The following is a 21,434-nucleotide window of genomic DNA, read 5'->3' as shown; positions in this document are numbered from 1 at the left end:
GGACCAGATGTTTGCGGCTACGGTCTAGGGGATGGGAACTGGAAGGTGTTTCCACACAGTTTACGCCCCATGGCAGACAGTTTGAAAACTTGAGAGTCATTGGAGCGGCCATAGGCCCCAATATCAACAGCAATAAATTTGTATTCCGCGTCAGCGATGGCCATGAGGACAATTGAAAAATATTTCTTGTAATTGAAATATTCCGATCCCGATCCGGCTGGCTTTACAATGCGGATATGTTTCCCGTCCACAGCGCCCAAGCAGTTCGGAAACTGACATATCTGTTGAAACTTTTCTGAAATTTCAAGCCACCTCTCTGTTGTGGGCTCTGGTAAAAACTCTTCAGCTAAGGAGTCCCACAGTGCACGGCATGTGTACTTCACTATTCCAGATATGGTGGAAATCCCGAGTCTGTACTGGAAATGCAGTGACGAAAGGGATTCTCCAGTTGCAAGAAATCTGTGGGGAATTAAAAAACAATCAATTAGTTTAAAATCACAGCATTACATACCAAAACTCAGCTACCACCAACAAGATTGCAGTGAAAGTGTGCTCTGATGCGAGGCATATCCAATAAATGTGGCTTACCTTAAAGTCACCATCAGATGCTCTGCGGGTGAAACAGAGAAGCGGCAATAGGTGTCCGATTTTCTTATGAGGTGTGCAATGCGCTCCACCAAGTAATCAAAATTCTCCATTTTCATCCGAACATATCCAAAAAATTTATCCGGGTTTCGTCTAAGGTCCATGCAGAGTGTAGAATAGACCCCACGCGTCATTCTCTTGGCTGTGATGGGGTGGATCCACAAACGTCGTCTACGATGCCTGATGTGCTGCTGTCTCGCTCTCTCCTTCTCCAGAACAATCACCCTCAAACGATTCGCCTCCGCTGTAAAATCCGCCAAATTCTTCAAAATATTTCCAATCACAACATCCATCTTCGCCAGTAACTTGCTCTTCTCTTCAACCTGCACTTTCTCCTCTACAACCTGTCAAAGAAGGGCTGTAGGAACACGCTATATATAGTTTTTCAGTAGCCAATCCCGTTCGGAAGGCCACAAGGGGCGATTTTAAAAACCGGATCCGGCGTAATCCGTCGAAAACCGGATCGAAAACCGGATGAACCGGATGAGACGGATCCGGTTTTGGCTGTCAAGCGCAAGACGGATCTGGCAGAAAAACTGATCCGTCACATCCGGTTTTACAAAAAATTTGCCGGATCCGGCGCTCCGGCACGACGCCGGAACGCGCCTGACACCGAAAACCTGATGTGTGAAAGTAGCCTTAGAATAGCATAGTTAGCATAAGGGGTTTTCCAGGCTTGGAGGAGTTACAGATGGGTTTAGTACAGAACAGTGGGATATAGTGATGAGACTTCCTGGTTAATGAGAAGTAGTGATGCAGCAGTGAAAGAGGAGAGTCAGGTAGCCATGGGGGTGAAGTTGCTGAAGCGATAAGGGACCACAGGCGGAGTAGCATTGAAGTGGTCACCATCTTAAACGGTAACCATTCCAAGGAGGATCCAGGGCCTGCGGCAGGGATTAGGCGGAACTGAGATGGTGAACCTTTTACCTTTTCCTGTTGAAATCAGACAATGGGAATCGAAGGAAGCTGGTGGACCTAAAGGCACAGACGTCGCAGACAGGACAGGGATTGTCCAGCGAGGCAGAGATTGCCAGGTGAGGCAGAGATTTCCAGGAGGGTCAGAGATTGTCCAGCAAAGCAGAGATTACCAGGCAAGACAGAGATTATTCAGCGGGGCAGAGATTGCTGGAGGAGACAGAGATTGCCGGGAGAAGCATAGATTGCCAGGGAAAGCTCCAGGAATGTCAATGCATGAGAACTGTGCTGCATCTGTAATAAGAACCCTATTACTAAGTAAGCTTGAACTGTTAAGCATGGACATAGATTATGGAGTCGTTTGTGATAACTGGGAATCTGGAGTCGATATATTTGAAGCAGAAGGAGCGGTAGCATCTAAAGTGAGTCTTCTACTTTATGATTCCTTTGTGGGGAACCAGGGTGTGGCGACGCAGCAGCTCCTCGCAACGACTACAACCCTTGCCTCCTTACACATATTCCAGTTCATGCTTGTAAGAGGCAAATTATTGGATTTTTAGCCTCTACTCAGTAGTTTTTTTTACAAAGTTGGCAGTTAACTAGAGTTGATTCATCTGCGATCTCAAAAAAGAGCCAGGCTAGCCAACCCTTGCCACCACTGCAAACTTTAGACCCATGACTACAGTTTGCCACAGCCAGAGTTGTGACGGGGATGCAGTGCTTGTTGTGGTTGCATCACTCACATCACTCACTGTCTGTGTGGGGAGCCGCAACATAATCTGCTCGACTTCCTCCTCCTCCACTCATCTGATGAGCTACTCAGCTGCAAGCCTCTGGGATCACAGCAAGTAGGATCTACAATCTAATCATCATCCTCTCTGTTCTCCTATTCCTCACCCTGAGAATCACCATATTTTTCTTCCTGCCTTGACAGTACAATCCATGTATGCCTCAGGTATCTCAGTCGCACCAGGAATGGATAACCTACACCCTCGGGGGTTAACTGCTGATGAATGCTGATCTGGATTCTGCTCGGACCCTACTTCATCCACTCCAGGATCCAGCAGCAAAAAATTTTGCTCATTGATGCAGATGGTTTCCTCCTCTTGAGTCTGTGAATCTTTGTAGCAGAACTGTGATGGCCATGGAATAGAAGGTGCAAACAGCTCTGGAGACTCACTCATCTGTGTTACCACACAGTCATTTGGGCAGTTAGAGAGTTGTGACACAGGGGAAGTCAAAGGTAATTGGGATGCCACTTATGAGGACTGTACTGTGTGTGATGTTAAGGTGGAAGAAAAGGAGGAGAGGTGACTTGATGCAGAGCTCGCCATGCACTGGAGCACATACCTTCCTTCATCTACAAAGCATACTCATGTGCAGCTGCCAAAGAACAGGAGTTGAGTAGCCCATCTAGTAACATAAGTTTTCAAAATGCTTCGCAATTTGTCAGTGCAGCAAAACAAACCTACTTCTCATCTACCATATAATCGCTGTCTCAGAATCTAAACAGCTATTCAGTACTTTAAATTCTCTCCTTGCCCCCCCCAGCTACCCATCCCTATCCACTCATCTCAGCTGATGACTTTGCCTTATTCTTTAAGCAGAAGATTGACAACAGAAGGCAAAGCTTTTGTCTAAAGTCTCAACAACCCCTCCTCATAATAACTCAACTCTCCTCTTCTTTATACTGTTGGTAGTATGTTCCATTCCTGAAATTCTGTGTCACTTCTACGCCAGATACAATGGGACAACATACACCTTCCAAAAAGTTCAAATTTTATTTAGTCAGTCCACAAAGTATTCTCCCAAAAGTGTTGGGGAATATCAAGATGTTTTCTGGCAAAACTGGGATGAGCCTTTATGTTCTTATTGCTCAGTAGTGGTTTTCATCTTGGAACTTGTCCATGCAGGCCATTTTTGCCCAGTCTCTTTTTATGGTGGAAGCATGCAAAGCACAAGCCGTGGAGACACCATCACATGTTTCTCAACGCAAGCAATGACTAGCCAGGTCTTTCCCCGGGAAGGAACAACCACGGGAAGGGCAGTCTCCAATGAAGGAAACCACCTATGCCAAAACATGGTATCCATCCACAGACAGCTGTTTCGGGGTATTGCCCCACATCAGTTTGGAATAGGAAACTGGCTAGTAGGAGCAATGCCTAGTAAAAGACTGTGAAAAATGAGGATGAATGAACTCATTGAGATCAACATCCAATACTGCGGAGACACCATCACATGTTTCTCAACGCAGTGATTCTAGAGCAATGCCTCCATCCCTTATGGGAAATATGCAAAAGCATGCAAAACACAAGCCGCAGAGACACCATCACGTTTCTCAACGCAAGCAATGACTAGCCAGGTCTTTCCCCGGGAAGGAACAACCACGGGAAGGGCAGTCTCCAATGAAGGAAACCACCTATGCCAAAACATGGTATCCATCCACAGACAGCTGTTTCGGGGTATTGCCCCACATCAGTTTGGAATAGGAAACTGGCTAGTAGGAGCAATGCCTAGTAAAAGACTGTGAAAAATGAGGATGAATGAACTCATTGAGATCAACATCCAATACTGCGGAGACACCATCACATGTTTCTCAACGCAGTGATTCTAGAGCAATGCCTCCATCCCTTATGGGAAATATGCAAAAGCATGCAAAACACAAGCCGCAGAGACACCATCACATGTTTCTCAACGCAAGCAATGACTAGCCAGGTCTTTCCCCGGGAAGGAACAACCACGGGAAGGGCAGTCTCCAATGAAGGAAACCACCTATGCCAAAACATGGTATCCATCCAAAGACAGCTGTTTCGGGGTATTGCCCCTCATCAGTGTGGAGGGGCAATACCCCGAAACAGCTGTCAGAGGATGGATACCATGTTTTGGCATAGGTGGTTTCCTTAATTGGAGACTGCCCTTCCCGTGGTTGTTCCTTCCCGGGGAAAGACCTGGCTAGTCATTGCTTGCGTTGAGAAACATGTGATGGTGTCTCTGCGGCTTGTGTTTTGCATGCTTTTGCATATTTCCCATAAGGGATGGGGGCATTGCTCTAGAATCACTGCGTTGAGAAACATGTGATGGTGTCTCTGCAGTATTGGATGTTGATCTCAATGAGTTCATTCATCCTCATTTTTCACAGTCTTTTTATGGTGGAGTCATGAATACTGAACTTAACTGAGGCAAGTGAGGCATGCAGTTCTTTGGATGTTGTAATGGGGTATTTTGCAACCTCTTGGATGACTAGTTGCTTGGGGTAATTTTAGTCAGTCTGCCACTCCTGGGAAGGTTCATCACTGTCCTATGTTTTTGCCATTTGTGGATAAAGGCTCTCTCTGTGGTTCGCTGGAGTCCAAAAGCTTTAAATATGGCTTTATCACCTTTTCCAGACTGATATATCTCAATTTCTTTGTTTCTCATTTGTTCCAAAACTTATTTGTACTGTGGCATGATATCTAGCTTTTAAGGATCTTTTAGTCTACTTCATTTTGTCAGGCAGGTTCGGTTTAAGTGATTTCTTTGAGAACCGGTGTAACAATAATCAGACCTCAGTGTGGCTATGAATTTGAACTCCGCTTCCCAAAGATGTGATAAGCCCCAGTTCATTTATGTTTTAAGGGTGAACAATCACTTTTTCACACAGGGCCTTGTAGGTTTGGATTTCTTTTTCCCTTAATAATTTAAAAACTGCAGTATGTGTTTACTTGTGTTATATATGTCTAATATATTTTTTTGGTGATCTGGAACTTTTAAGTGTGACAAACATGCAAAAGAATGGGAAATCAGGAAGGGGGTATACACTTTTTCACACAACTGCATGTGTGCAAAAAACAACCCACTGCATTTTTGCCAGTATGGAGTCATTACCATGGGCATACCCACCGTGGGGCAGGGGAGGCAGCTTCCCCCCTAGAAGCAGTGGCATGCCGCGCACCTGTCCTGCCACTGGCCCTTTAAATCTTTGGGCATTACAAGCGGCTTTACAAGTCAGCGTAGTGTCCCAGGTGCCGTGTACATGATAGGGGGTTAATAAGAATGTCCTGATGTTGAACGTCTGGACGTTCTTTGTGGTCAGAGAGAGAGAGCGCTCTGCTCTCCCCATCTCCCGCCCCTGGCTGCAGCACGCCGCTGAACCTGAACGTATCAGGTCAGTGACTAAGGCATCTGAAGGAGCATACTTACGCGCTCCTGCGGCAATCTACAGTGTCAGACAGGACATGTACTGACCTGGGGCTGGGCTGAGGTATACAGGGGCTGGCTCTGGCTGAGGTATACAGGGGCTGGGGGCTGGCTGTGGCTGATGTATACAGGGGCTGGGGGCTTGCTGGGGCTGAGGTATACAGGGGCTGGGGGCTGGCTGTGGCTGAGGTATACAGGAGCTGGGGACTGGCTGTGGCTGAGGTATACAGGAGCTGGGGACTGGCTGTGGCTGATGTATACAGGGGCTGGGGGATGATTTATACAGGGGCTGGGGGCTGATGTATACAGGGGCTGGGGGCTGATATACAGAGGCTGGGGGCTGGCTGTTGCTGATGTATACAGCAGCTGGGGGCTGATGTATACAGGAGCTGGGAACTGATGTATACAGGGGCTGGGGGCTGGCTGTGGCTGATGTGTATACAGGGGCTGGGGGTTGGCTGTAACTGATGTATATACAGGGGCTGGGGGCTGGCTGTGGCTGATGTGAATACAGGGGCTGGCTGTGGATGATGTGTATACAGGGGCTGGGGGCTGGCTGGGCTGATGTATAGAGGGGCTGGCTGTGGCTGGGATGATGTGTATATACTGGGGCTGAGCGGTGGCTGGGCTGGTGTAAGTACTGGGGCTGGCAGGGCTGGTGTATATACTGCAGCTGGCTGGGCTGGTGTATATACTGGGGCAGAGGGCTGGCTGGTCTGGTGTATATACTGGGGCTGGGGGCTGGCTGGGCTGGTGTATATACTGAGGTGGGGGGCTGGCTGGGCTAGTGTATATACTGGGGCTGGGGGCTGGCTGGGCTGGTGTATATACTGAGGCTGGGGGCTGGCTGGGCTGGTGTATATACTGGGAATGGAGGCTGGCTTGGCTGGTGTATGTCCTGGGGCTGGGGGCTGACTGGGCTGATGTATATACTGGGGCTGGGGGCTGGCTGGGCTGATGTATATACTGGGGCTGGGGGGCTCAGTGGGCTGGTGATGATGTATATACAGTTGGTGCTATGCTCAGTGGGCTGGTGATGCATAATAAACTGGTGCTGAGCTCAGTGGGCTGGTGCTGATGTATATACAGGTGCTAGGCTCAGTGCGCTGTGGCTGGTGATGATATATATACAAGTGGTGCTGGGCTCAGTGGGCTGGGGCTGATGATGATATATATACAAGTGGTGCTGAGCACAGTGGGCTGGGGCTGGTGATGATATATACAGGTGCTGGGCTTAGTAGGTTGGGGCTGGTGATGGTATATACAGGTGCTGGGCTTAGTGGGCTGGGGCTAGTGATGATGTATATAAAGGTGCTGGGCTTAGTGGGCTGGGGCTGGTGATGATGTATATACAGACGCTGGGCTTAGTGAGCTGGGGCTGGTGATGATGTATATACAGATGCTGGGCTCAGTGGGCTGGAGCTGGTGATGATGTATGTAGAGGTGCTGGGCTTAGTGAGCTGGGGTTGGTTATGATGTATATACATATATACAGGTGCTGGGCCTGGTAATGATGTATATACAGGTGCTGGGCTTAGAGGACTGGGGCTGGTGATGATGTATATATAGGTATGGGGCTCATTATACTGTATGGAGCAGTTTCATTCACCTTTTTCATTCTAAAATTTTACAACCTGAACGACCAAGGCTTGCCCCCCCAGTTGAGATCTTGGGTACGCCCATGGTCATTACATCATCTCTTACACCTTAGGTCAGTAAAATGGTGAATTGGTGTGATTAAGTGGTTTAAAAAACTGTAAACATAACATAATATAAACATTTATTCCCATCCTTTGAGGCCAGGTGTACATGATTTGTAACTGGTAGCTCTTTGGACGCATCGCATGTTCAATGCATCCAAAGCGCTGCCATCTTTTCCAAAGCGCTGCCATCTTTTGATTGCAGGTGAATCTGCATGTGTTCATTGAACCATTCAGATTCACCACGTTCAATACATTCTATTGGTGAAATTTCTCATGAGGAGACTCTGCAATAAAAATTGACATGCTGTTGTCTGAAGAGACGCGCCTCATGTCAGTCTCACAGGTAACCCGTGGGCGTCTGTGGATGCATAGTGGTCATGGGAATTCTTGAAATCCCATCCACTATACATCTGGCCATTGTGGCCTTGATGCCACATAAGTTCACAAAGTGAAACAGGCAGCGATTAAAGTGCTCATAGTCTTACATTTCTTATCCAATAAGATTATAAAATAGTTATAGTTCTTATCCATTAAGGTTATAAAATAGTGCAAGTATCATGAATGGTCAGTCAAGATCACATTATCTTTGCATTGTCAGCCATTTCCATTTCGTCCCTTGAATAACTCGTAGATTTTATTAGTTGATAGCAGGTGCTGTCAGACCTTTTTCAGTCTTATACCTAAATGTTCTCTTTTTTCTACTTTGTTTCTGCAGGTAAAAAATGTGACGAACCTGATATTAAAAATGGAGAGCTTTACTACAATTACTATTTTCCAAAGAGTCCTAGAAGTACAATAGAATATAGGTGTGATACAAATTATCTGTCATCACCACAGAAACTTTACTGGGGGAGAACAGAATGTACTAACTTTGGATGGAATCCTGAACCAAAATGTTTGCGTAAGAATTTGTCCAGTTTGCTAACTCTCTTGAAACTAAAACATTATTTTGAACATAAATAGATATTTTGGTTTAAAACAATTAAGCTTCACGGTGGAATTAAAAGTTGTGCAAATTTCTTTTACACTTTCTTTATGAAATCATTATCTTTTATAAGGTATCAATTTACAGTCCGTTCTCAGACCTAATAGCACTCATGCTCATGAGATGGCGATCATTCAAATGCTGTTAGTTATCAGAGAACTAGAAAATGTGAGTCCAAACCAGATGGTCGTTTACATCGTTATCATTAAGCCCAAACCAGGAGTGCGTGAAAAATGCAGAAGTGGTGACGTTTTTCTATTATACTTTTCCTCAGATTATCCCACTCCTGTTTTTGGCTTTCAAATTCTTAGGTAAAAATACTCACCAAATACTCAGAATGTGAACGTTGCCTAGTAAAGAGCAATGTAAAACTGACTTATTGATTGACTGATATGAAAGTACATTGGAAAACTGTACAGCCTTTTGTTATCCATAGAAATTAAATTAAATATTAATACATTGTCAAATATTCAAAATACTATAAATGCCTTCCATGATGCACTACAGTGTAGCTTACCTATGTTAATTGTGTAGTGTAGTTTCTTATTCCATTTTTTATTAATATAGCACTTTACCCATGAGTGTCTGGAACTTAAGGTTAAAGGGATATTTTCAAGTTGTCACTTGAGCAGATCAGAACAATGCATTGCTGTTTGAGCACACGGCAGAAATCAGATGGGAAAAAACACTACTTGGCTTCTAGAACACATATTCTGATTGAATAGATTGTGGTTAACATTAGCAGAGCCCCTGAAGTGCTAAAACAGCAGAACCCCCCAATAACTCCAAGTTACACCATATTAGAAATTTCACTGCCTAAGGGATTAATCTACTGGTGTAGTGAGCATTTTGAACTTACAAGTGCTTCACAAAATTTTATAACAATAGGATGTGGAAATATAACATTTTAGTGGTAAAAATGTAGGTTTTTTTCATCTGCTGCAAATTAGTCAGTTACACAAGGGCTAAAAGGTGAAACTGGTCCGCACAATTTACTGCGCAATTTTTGCCAAATGCAATGATGTACCAAAAGTCATCGTAAACTATTTTTAGGCCAAACATCAGGGTTGAGAAGCAAGCAGTGTTATTTGGCTTTTGGAACCTTAGAATAGTTTGCAAAGGACATTTATGAAGCCCTTGAGATGCCAGAAAAGCAGAGAAACACCAAAAATGACCCCATTGTAGAAATTGCATCTCTCAGTGAATTCATCTATGACTGCAGTGACCATTTTGTTACACCCATGCCACGTTTTATTCTAGTGAATAAGAAATATGCTAGTTTAGTCCCCATACATTGTGTCCCCATACAGTGTAGTGTCCCCATATATTGTAGCACCTCCATATGTTGTGCCTAGATTTTGCTTCTGGAGACATACACCTCGTAAATTGTTAATTAGGCTCTCTCCACTACAATAATGCCAAACATGTGGTCAAATACGGCAGTTTAAGTACATTGCTGCTCAGAAGTAGGGGGACATTAGGACTTTGGAACACAAATTTCACTGGATTTTATTGGATGGGGTGGGATCCATCGCTTTACCAGAGACTGTTCTGCTAGTAATCTGGGAACCCCTATATTTCCATTGAGAGATAATGGACCCGAATAGGGAATGATTTTCTGTGGGATAAGTTAGAGCTATAATTGGTAATATTTTGGGGTATATAACTTTTTTATTACTTCCAGTATAATATGGCTGGGATTTAGAGATGAGTGCTAGAGTTGAGCGAAACGGGTCGGTCATATTCAAAAGTCGGCGACTTAAGCTGAAGTCGGGTTTCATGAAACGAAACCCGACCATAGCGTGAGGTCGGCAACGAGGTCGGTGACCAGAGCGCCAAAGTCGCGTTTCAAAAGATGCTTCCAGCGCCCTTTTTCAGCCAATGATGGAGGACGCACACTGTGGGTAACGCGATGACATAGGCAACGGTCACCACCATCTTTGAGAAGGGCATGCAAGTGATTGGCTGGCTTTGTGTGGCGTCACAGGGGCTATAAAAGGGCGTGAACGCCGACCGCCATCTAACTTATGCCGATCTTAGCATAGGGAGAGCTGCTGATGATGATGATTCTGTAGGGAGAGCATTAGGCAGGGGAAAAAAAACAAATAATTGCTTCTGCTGTTAGCGATTTCCACTTACAACACAACAGTTTGTGTGCAGTGACAATGGAGGCTCTATTTTTGTGCATCAGCTCTGTTGGTTATTAGGCTGCCTTATGGCTGCATTGCTGTTTGCACACTGCTGTGCAAATTGCTTTTTTAAAAGCAAAAATACTTTTCTTCCTCTTTTCTGCACAGTTACCAAGCGTTCATTTTTCCACCCTTTTGTGTGTGCAGCAGTCCTGCTTATTAGGCTGCCTGCGTCCTTACTTGGACTGAGAGCATCATTGTCAGCGTCCTAAAATCTCTAGTGAGATCCAAATTCTCACCAATCCTATAGACACCCTCCACCTTGTCATACACCATCCAATTTCAGCCTGTTACATTGAGGTGTAATCTCTCCTGGGCATGAGACAATAGTTCAGCGTCCTCAAATCCCTAGTGAGATTCAAATTCTCACCAATACTACATACACCCTCCACCTTGTCATACACCATCCAATTTCAGCCTGTTACATTGAGGTGTAATCTCTACTGGGCCTGAGACAATAGTTCAGCGTCCTCAAATCTCTAGTGAGATTCAAATTCTCACCAATACTACATACACCCTCCACCTTGTCATACACCATCCAATTTGAGCCTGTCACATTGAGGTGTATTCTCTACTGGGCCTGAGACAATAGTTCAGCGTCCTCAAATCTCTAGTGAGATTCAAATTCTCACCAATACTATATACACCCTCCACCTTGTCATACACCATCCAATTTCAGCCTGTTATATTGAGGTGTAATCTCTACTGGGCCTGAGACAATAGTTCAGCATCCTCAAATCTCTAGCGAGATTCAAATTCTCACCAATACTACATACACCCTCCACCTTTTCATACACCATTCAATTTCAGCCTGTTACATTGAGGTGTATTCTCTACTGGGCCTGAGACAATAGTTCAGCATCCTCAAATCTATAGTGAGATTCAAATTCTCACCAATCCTATAGACACCCTACACCTTGTCATACACCATCCAATTTCAACCTGTTACATTGAGGTGTAATCTATACTGGGCCTGAGACAATAGTTCAGCGTCCTCAAATCTATAGTGAGATTCAAAATCTCACCAATAGTAGATACACCTTCTACCTTGTTTTACAGTACCATATAGCTGGTGGCATTTTGGGTACATTTTCACAAAAATGAGCAAGTATGGTGGAAGACACCATGGCAGTGGGCGGGGGTTGACAGCTGGTCCCGATGTTGGTAGTGGTGTTGTTGCATCTGTTGGTAGTGGCAAAAGCACAATAGCACCTAAGGCAGGAGGTGTTGAGCCTGCTTCATTGTCTGGCTCCACAAGGCCTCGAAGGCTCTCTTTTCTTGGAGTAGGTAAACCACTTTTAAAGCCAGAGTTTCAGGAACAAGTTTTGGCTTACATTGCTGACACAGCCTCCAGCTCTCTCGCCTCCTCTTCTGAAGTTTCAAAAAATAAAAGCACTGAGTTGTCATTGGAGGCTCCTGGTCAGGAACAACACCTTTCCTTGTGTCCTTCACCCCTACCAAAAGTGAAGGATGTGGCAGACCACACTACCGATTACTCCATGGAGCTCTTTTCACATACCATGCCTGGGTTAGCAAGTCAAATCATGAATTCCCCAGTCCAAGATGAATCTGACATGGAGTGCACTGATGCACAGCCACTGCTAGATTTTTCTGCTGGTACATTCACTCAGAGCACTACATTGTCCTTGCAGTGTACTGAGGCAGAATCAGACCCTGATAAAACTCAGGTGCCCCTTCCCACATACTATACCACCTTACACGGTGACACAGAGGAAGGTGCACATGAAATTGAAGATGAGGTGATGGATGACCCAGTTGTTGACCCAGATTGGCATCCATTGGGGAAAGAGGCTGCCGCTGCCAATAGCTCAGAAGAGGAGGAGGAGGATCCGCAGCAGGCAACGACATCGCAACAGCTGTTATCTGGCATGACCGTAGCAGTCCAAAAACGTGTTACAAAAACCAAAAGAGTTGCAGGACAGCTTGGCCAGACGGTCAAATTAGCACAGCGTGCAAGGTCTCAAAATGTCTTCCATAGTAGGAAGAGTGCAGTGTGGCACTTTTTTTTAACAAAACCCTAATGATCAGGCAAAAGTTATCTGTAAGAAGTGAGCAAAGACCTTTAGCCGAGGGAAAAATCTGAGAAATTTGAATACCAGCTGCATGCTTAGACATTTAAACACCATGCACTTGCAAGCGTGGATGGACTACCAAACCTCACGTACCACATGTGCACCTGCTCCGAATGAAGGTAGTCAGCAACGCTACATCGATTCCCCCACTGTAAGCCAACCGGTTAGCACACCACCAGCAGCAAATGTCGAGGTGTCGTCGCAAGGGCAAAGCAGTCATGGAATCACAATGTTATTGCTGTGAAAGACTGAATCTAGGCCATCAGCAACACCACCAACACCATCACCATCACCAACCCTCTCTCAGTCCACCATGTCCACCGCTAGTTCCACCATATGCAGCTCTCAAGTCCAGCTCACCCTACCAGAGACTCTGAGTAGGACAAGAAAGTGCTCATCCTCTCATCCACGTACACTGGGTTTGAATGCCCACATTGCCAAACTAATCTCGTTAGAGATGATGCCCTACTGGTTGGTTGAAAGCAAAGCTTTCCGCGAGCTCATGGCCTACGCAGTACCACGCTATGACCTCCCCAGTTGGCACTACTTTTCAAGAAAAGCCATCCCAGCCCTCCACGTGCATGTGAAAGACCGCAGTGTCCATGCACTCAAGCAATCAGTGAGTGGAAAGGTGCAACTCACAACAGATGCATGGTCCAGTAGGCATGGCCAGGGCCGTTACGTGTCCATCACTGCGCACTGGGTTAATGTGGTGGATGCAGGGTCCACAGGGGACAGTGGCAGTGGGACAGTGCTGCCTAGCCCATGGTATAGGAAACAGTTGGCTGTAGGCGTTCGACCCCCTCCTCCTCCTCCAGAAGTGAAAGCTCGCCCACAGAGCGCAGTCGCACGAGCACTCCATCCGCAGCTGAAGGTGTTGCACACGAGGTGTCCCACTATTGAAGAGCTAGTGGTAAGCATCAGCAGGCTGTGTTGAAAATGATGTGTTTGGGCGACAACAGACACACTGCGGGGGTACTGGCCGACTACTTGCAGTGACAAACTGAGCCATGGCTGGGCAGTCTACATCTTGAGGCAGGCAAAGTAGTTAGTGATAACGGCCGGAATTTTGTGGCAGCCATAGCCCTTTCAAAACTCAGACACATACGTTGCCTGGCTCACACCTTGAATCTGGTGGTGCAGTGCTTCCTCAGTAATTATCCAGAGTTAACAAGCCTGCTCCATAAGGTGCGAAGACTGTGCACGGACATCCGCCTTTTTTTAATTATTTATTTAAATAATGAAAAAATATGGTGTGGGGATCCCTCTATTCTTGATAACCAGCCTTGATGAAGCTGACAGCTGAGGGTTGCAGCCCCCAGCTGTGAGTATTGCCTGGCTGGTTATCAAAAAAGCAGGAGAACCCAGGCCAGATTTTTTTTTAAATTACTTATTTGGAGCAACTGATAAATTATCCCAACAGCCATTCCTGCTCTCACTGTTATTAGTGGCTGCAGGTGTCAGCTGATGGTAGCTTTAGTCCCATCAGTTAACACCAGTGACTAGAGGTAAATGTTATACCTACGATCCCGGCTGAGCACTCATGCTGTTTTTTGACAGTGTGGAAACCGTGGCTCTCTGACCAGCGGGGATGATTTCATCACCAATCAGAAGCGCTATGCCGGTGTTTCCCACGCTGGCACATAGCGTGGGAAACACCAGCTTTTGTGTGGTGTGTGTTCGGCTATTTTTATTTATTAAATCGATGATTAACTCGGCAAATATTGCAAATTCGGCTATCGTTAGCAGAACCGAACATCAAAATTTTCGCTCATCTCTAGCTGAGATCACATTCTTGTGTTCTTCGCTTAGCACTTACGCCAGTGTTTCCATTTAAATCCCACAAAAATGCAATTCAGACAAAACTCTCCCATGGTACCACCTACTAGAATGAGGCAGGTGAAGATACTTTGGATGCCTTTTGTGTCTGTTGCGGTGATATCCATATTTTTAGGCATTTTTGTGTCTTTCACACTTGTGCGGGTAAAAAGGCAACTAAAAGAAGTAGGCACCACTGGAACAGAAACCAGACAGAGTCCAAAGTGACTCCATCTATGTTAGGGCCTGCAGAATGCACCAAATAATATAAAATAATATATGAGGTGCATTCGCAGCCCGGGGTCCACTGTGCAGAGATGGAACCTGCTGCTGAGTAATGGCGGAACACGATGGTGGATGAACACTTGCTCACACGTGGGTTAACTTCACCCAAGGTGAATGGAAGCGAACTCTGTTGCTCCACAGAGCCGCTAAAACAAACGCCAAGCCTGTTGAACTCACAGAGCTCGGCTGGGTGAGCACTAATTAGAGGTCACAGAACTCTGTCCCAGAGGCACAGGACTAGAGTTCCTCTAGACCATCAGCACTCAGCGCCGTGGCTGCGGTGCCGGCAAAAGGATGGAATATATACAATCGTGCCAAATGCGCACAGTACCACTTCGGCGGACGCCACTAACCACCCAGGGTGGGGAGGAAAGCGCTAGAGTTGCGCATGGCGTCGCACTGGCGGTTACTGCTACCTGGCACGGTATGAGAGTGCCCTGAGCAGGGAGGCACAATCGGATGCTAGAAAGTGCAGAGGACTGGGATACACTGTGGCGTATAGCCTGACCACTGACAGGCACTGACTCTAACCTCTAAGCCCTAACAACAGACATAACCAAGGGTAGGGGTTTCATAATGAGTCATTCTCAGTAACAAACATCCGTCATCATACACACCATAAGCCAGAAGAGTCTATAATAGCGCATGGCCGAGGGGCCATGCGACTCTTTTATAGTGGCCTCCTTCCGGGACCTTCCCAGTGGACCAATTAGAGCAGGAACAGGACCTGTGCATGTGACCTCCGACCTCCAATGAGAGGTCGTCCCACGAGCATGCTCAGTAGGCAAAATACAGGACTTAGTCTCTGGAGCGTCTGCTTGCTGCTGACTCAAACATGGTGTTACAGCAAAGCATGAAGGAGCAACCAGATGCCTAGCATTAGCCTGGGCAAGACGTCTGGACCAACGTCTCTGCTGAGCAGGAATCTCTGCGGCCGCAGAGGAATGGGAGACCTCAGAGGACATGGCTTGAGATTCCCCCTGTGCAGTGGGAGAAATTCGACGCCTAACATTATCCCCCCATGCCCTCCTCTCCACTGAGCCTTGCTACGCTCAAAGGCCGCAATGAGTAGTGGAGCTCGGATGTTCTCCACTGGCTCCCAGGTCCTATCCTCTGGGCCATGACCCCTCCAATCCACCAGATAATAATTTTTCCCATGTACCACCTTGCAGCCCACAATGGCGTTCACCTCAAACTCATCCGAGGACAAGCTTGTTGTCCCAGCAGATGACTCGGAGAACCGGGACATGTGAAACGGCTTAAGGAGAGAAATGTGGAAGGTATCAGTGATACCCAGGCGTGGGGGAAGGGCCAGCCGGTAGACTACAGGGTTGACCTGTTCATGGACCAATGTAGCGAGGAGCGAACTTAGTGGACTAGACCGGCAGCCTGATGTTACGGACAGAGCGACACTAAGTCGCCAGGGGAGAAGGTTGCATCAGGGCGCCGGTGTGCGTCGGCGGAGGCCCTCATTCACCCCTTGGAGGCCCGGATGGCATCCTGAGTGCGGTCCCAAATGTCACATGCCTCCACCATCCACTCTTCCACCCTAGAATCGGTGGAAGACATGGGCATGGGAACAGGGACGCGAGGATACTGGCCATAATTCAGGAGGAATGGGGTCTGACCGGTGGAATCGGCAACAGCGTTATTCAACGCAAACTCCACCCACGTTAGCAAGGATGCCCAGTCATCCTGCCTCAAAACAAAAAATGGTGGGGGGAACAAGAGGCGTAATAGTGCCCTATCACTAGTGACACTTGAAGTATGAGCGGTATAATACAGTTCCACTCACCTATACCAGTTGTGTCACCCACAACTGGCTTGAGAGCATATCACAGAATCAGCTGCTGCAGGACCTCCACCAACCACTCACACTTGGAAAAACCTTCAGAAAATTGTGGGAAACAGGGTGTATTGCAGTCCGTGCTGCCGAGATTGACAAATCACCTGGGATACAAGATGTTGTAGCAGTGTGCTCCTTTATTTCCTCCTACGCGTTTCGGCGCCCTTCCTGGCACCTTCCTCAGGGATATCCCTGAGGAAGGTGCCAGGAAGGGCGCCGAAACGCGTAGGAGGAAATAAAGGAGCACACTGCTACAACATCTTGTATCCCAGTTGATTTGTCAATCTCGGCAGCGCGGACTGCAATACACCCTGCTTCCCACAACTTTCTGACAGTCATCCTGCCTGGCTGAGACAAAATGTCACAGGTATGTGACTAGGGTCTGGTTGGCCCTCTCTACCAACCCGTTCGTCTCGGGTTGATAGACCGAGGAGAGATTCAGCTCAATGCTGAGGAGACTACAGATCTCTCCAGAACCGAGACGCAAACTGGGTGCCCCGGTCACTACCTTATCCGGCATACCATGAAGGCGAAAGATATGTTTAATAAACAGCGCTGCCAGACCACGTGCAGAAGGTAACCTCGCGAGAGGCACCAGATGCACCATTTTGGAGAAATGGTCGGTGACAACCCAGATAACCGTTATGCCCCTGGACTTGGACAGACCCACCACGAAGTCCATGCCGACCATCTCCCAGGGCCTGTCCGCCACTGGCAGGGGCTGAAGCAGCCCAGCGGGTCGTTGCCGGAGAGAAGTGTTCTGGGCACAGGAGACGCAAGCCCGAATGTAGTCTCCGACGTCCCGGGCAATATGTGGCCACCAGTACATTCTCACCAGGAGCTCAGCTGTCCTCTTCATCCCAAAGTGTCCACCTACCCTGGAAGCATGAGCCCAAGATAGAACCTCCGGTTGCAGACAGGCAGGGATAAAAGTCTTGCCCGGAGGCACCGACTCTAGGGCAACTGGAGCCACAGTCCTCAGGCTCTCGGATGGGACGATCAGCCGAGGCTCTGTCTCCTCCTTCTCCGATGACACTACGAAGCGAGAGAGAGCATCGGCCCGGACATTCTTCTCACCGGACAGGAAATGAAGGGTGAAGTGGCACCGAGAGAAGAAAAGCGACCATCTGGCCTGGCGAGAATTTAACCTCTAGGCCGTCTGCAGGTACACAAAGTTTTTGTGGTCGGTATATACCTGGAAGGGGAACCGAGCCCCCTCCAGGAGAAGTCTCCACTCCGAGAAGGCCAACTTCATTGCCAGCAATTCCCTGTCCCAGATGGAATAGTTCCTCTCCGTCGGCGAAAAGGTCTTGAAGAAAAAGAAGCAGGGTTGCTACCGACCTTGAGCGTCCTTCTGGAAGAGGACCGCTCCAGCACCGATTGAAGAGGCATCCACCTCCCAAATAAAGGGTTTGTCCACATCGGGACGATGTAGAATGGGAGCGCTGGCAAAATGGGCCTTGATGGAGGAGAAGGCCTTGGAGGCCTGTTCCGACCACACCTTAGGATTGGCTCCCTTCTTGGTGAGGGCGACCAAGAGAGCCACCAAGGTGGAGAAGTGGGGCATGAACTGGCGATAGTAATTTACGAAACCCAAAAAGCAGTGCACCGCATTAAGGGAATGGGGTTCTTGCCAGTCCATTACAGCCTGCAGTTTGGCATGATCCATAGCCAAACCCTGGGCAGAGATGATATAGCCCAGGAAAGGCAAGGACTCCTGCTCAAACAGGTAATTTCCCAAGATGAGGACGTCTTTTATGATTGGGTCACCGAGGAGGAGAGCAAGCCCAAGCTAAGCCACAGAAAACCAGAGAGGTTGGTAACTAAGCGGATTGCAGACCCCTGATCCTATCCAAACAACTAGCAGTAGCCGTGGAGCGTACCTACGATGATCCTAGACGCCTCGGCACAGCCGGAAAGCTAACTAAGCCTAAAGCAAGAAAGGGGAAATCTAAACTACCCCAGAGCAGACCCCAAAGGAATAGATAGCCCCCAAACATATATTGTCGGTGAGACAAGGTGAAAACACAAATGCAGGCAGAAAAATAGACAGAGCAAATGATGGGGCCAACACTGACTAGACAGGACCGGAAAGAAAAGACGCTGTCTGCAATCACACAAAAAACCCTGCAAAAAGTCCAACACGTCTGATGCAAAAAACACTGAAGTCGCACGACTTTGCCCACTAAATCAGGACTCTGGTATATTCTGAAAGCAGAGCAAAAAGAGGCCAATCTAATAAGGGACAAAAACAAACTGGCACAAGCAGTAAAATATGGACAGTGATTCAGCACAGCCCCAGCCGGAGCTGGCTGACCCACACAAACAGAAATAGAAAAAAACAGATCAAATGCAAACAGAATAGCAAATGAACACTTAGCTGAACATGCAGGGACAGAGCTGTAAACATCAGACCTCAGGAGGCAAGGAGAAATCACCTGCAGGGATAGAGGGAGTCGGCTGTCTTAAATCCCCATCTGAAACCCCAGATCTCCAATCGTCGTCCTCATTATCAGGTGGCAAGCCTCTGTTAAACAGCTCAGCTCAATTACCTCCAGTAACCACCAGAGGGAGCCCAGAAAGAGAACTAGCAATCCCTCTGTCAATCTGACCAGCTCCACTACCTTCAGTAATAACCAGAGGGAGGCCAGAAAGCGAATTCACAACAGATGTCATCCAGATAGACAACCACCGAGGTGGAGAGCATATCCCAAAAGATATCATTGACAAAGTCCTGGAAGACGGCCGGCGCATTACAAAAACCGAAGGGTATGATCAGATACTCATAATGGCCATCGCTGGTGTTAAATGCCATCTTCCATTCATACCCCTCACGGATGTGTATCAGGTTATAGGCCCCCCGCAGATCTAATTTGGTGAAAACTCTCGCTCCCCGTAATCTAACGATCACTTCCGATATCAGGGGAAGAGGATATTTGATCTTATTGGTGATGGTGTTAAGACCCATGTAATCGATGCAGGGATGCAGTTCTCCATTCTTCTTCTGGACGAAGAAGAATCCCGCCCCCCGCTGGTGATACTGACTTCCTAATGAATCCTCTTGCCAGATTCTCCCTGATATATTGAGACATGGCCTCTGTCTCCGGGAGAGACATGGGGTAGACTCGACCCCGGGGAGGCACAGCACCCGGCAAGTGGTCAGTAGGACAGTCATAGGGGTGGTGCGGTAGAAGGGTCTCCTCCACCTTTTTGGAGAACACGTTTGCATACTGACGATAGTGTTTGGGGAGCGAGGAAAGATCTGCGGAGACCTCGGTGGACGCAACCTGAACGCGCTCCCTCAAGCATCTACCCTCACATGATTTACTCCAATCAAGAATCCTCCCCGAGGACCACTCTATGTGAGGAGAGTGATACCGCAACCAGGGGACCCCTAGAAGAACCTGGTCGATACCCTCGGGCATGACGAGGAGGGATATTGTCTCCTGATGAGTTGGAGACACTGAGAGTAACAAGGGGGCGGTCTGGTGGGTAATCTGTGAGGATAGAGTTGCACCATTCACCACTCTGATGGTGACTTGTATAGATATCATAACAAGGGGTATTACATGCCGTTGAGTGAAGGCAGATGACATAAAATTGCCCTCCGCTCCGGAATCCACGCAAACCTCCACCGCCATAGTGGAAGAACTAAACTCAAGTGTCCCCTTAAAGGACAGCTTGGAGGAAAACACCGCTGATTCTAGTGAGCCGCCTCCTACCGCCACTAGGCACGAGCATTTTCCTAGCTGCTGTGGGTACCAGTTGGCAAGGTGACCGGACTGCCAGCAAGCATGACAGATCACAGGAGCTCAAGCGGACCAGGGCCTGGATCCCTCACGGGAAGCCCCGTGATGCTCGGATGCCCGATCGGGAGATTTCAGAGGTTTAGCAAAACTGGGTGCCAACCTAAACCTAGGCCTACACTGGGACTGCTCCAACCTTTGCTCGGCAAAGTGAAGATATATACGGGTGGAGACGGTGATAAGCTCCTCCAGTGTGGCGAGAATCTCCCTGGTGGCCGTGGCATCCTTCACATTGTCAGCCAAACCTCTCAAGAATGCCGGAATGAGGACTTTATCTGGCCACTCCAACTCAGAGGCCAGCGTCCGGAAGTGGATGGCAAAGTGGCAGACCATGGACGAGCCCTGTGAAAATGCCAGTAGCTGGAGCGCGGTGTCATGGGTGACTCACGGTCCCAGAAAGACCTGCTTCAGAGTGCCAAAGAACTGCGAGGCACTCTGTGCCACATGATCACCACACTCCCACAGCAGTGTGGCCCACTCCAAAGCCCTGCCCAACAAGAGGGAAATAATAAATCCCACCTTAGCCTGCTCGGAGGGGAATTGTGCAGCCAGCAGCTCCAGCAGTATTGTGCACTGGCTCACGAAACCCCTACAAGAGGCACTAGCGCCTGAGAACTTCTCGGGCACTGGGAGGCAGGACAAAGTCGGGGCAGGAATGGCAGTGGGCACATGGGAGACAATCTCTGCCTGAACAGCGACTGCGGTAAGATCCAAAGCTGAGGTTGAGTGCTCGAGAGCCGCCAACCTTCCCTCCAGCTGCTGACCCTGGTGCTAGTATAATGTTAGGGCCTGCGGAACGCACCAAATAATATAAAAGGATATATGAGTTGCGTTTGCAGCCCGGGGTCCACTGTGCAGAGATGGAACCTGCTGCTGAGTAATGGCGGAACAAGATGAATGAACGCTTGCTCACACGTGGGTTAACTTCACCCAGTGTGAATGGAAGCGAACTCTGTTGCTCCACAGATCCACT

General features: G+C 47.8%; 1 protein-coding gene across 3 annotated transcripts in view; it reads left to right on the top strand.

The window, feature by feature from the left end:
- The window catches only part of CFH (complement factor H), a 712,377-nt gene that overhangs the window by 233,741 nt on the left and 457,202 nt on the right, over nucleotides 1-21,434 (top strand). For all 3 annotated transcript variants that reach the window (XM_073582879.1, XM_073582878.1, XM_073582877.1), the window contains exon 8: nucleotides 8,155-8,340. In XM_073582879.1, the coding sequence (XP_073438980.1) occupies nucleotides 8,155-8,340 (186 nt within the window). The remainder of the gene's footprint in view (nucleotides 1-8,154; nucleotides 8,341-21,434) is intronic.

Source organism: Dendrobates tinctorius, unplaced genomic scaffold (assembly GCF_039654945.1).
Source record: "Dendrobates tinctorius isolate UK_male_01 unplaced genomic scaffold, ASM3965494v1 ptg000074l, whole genome shotgun sequence".
In the NCBI taxonomy this organism is placed as follows: Eukaryota; Metazoa; Chordata; class Amphibia; order Anura; family Dendrobatidae; genus Dendrobates; species Dendrobates tinctorius.
Note: the sequence above shows the minus strand (reverse complement) of the source record. Positions and strands in the feature narration are given on the sequence as shown.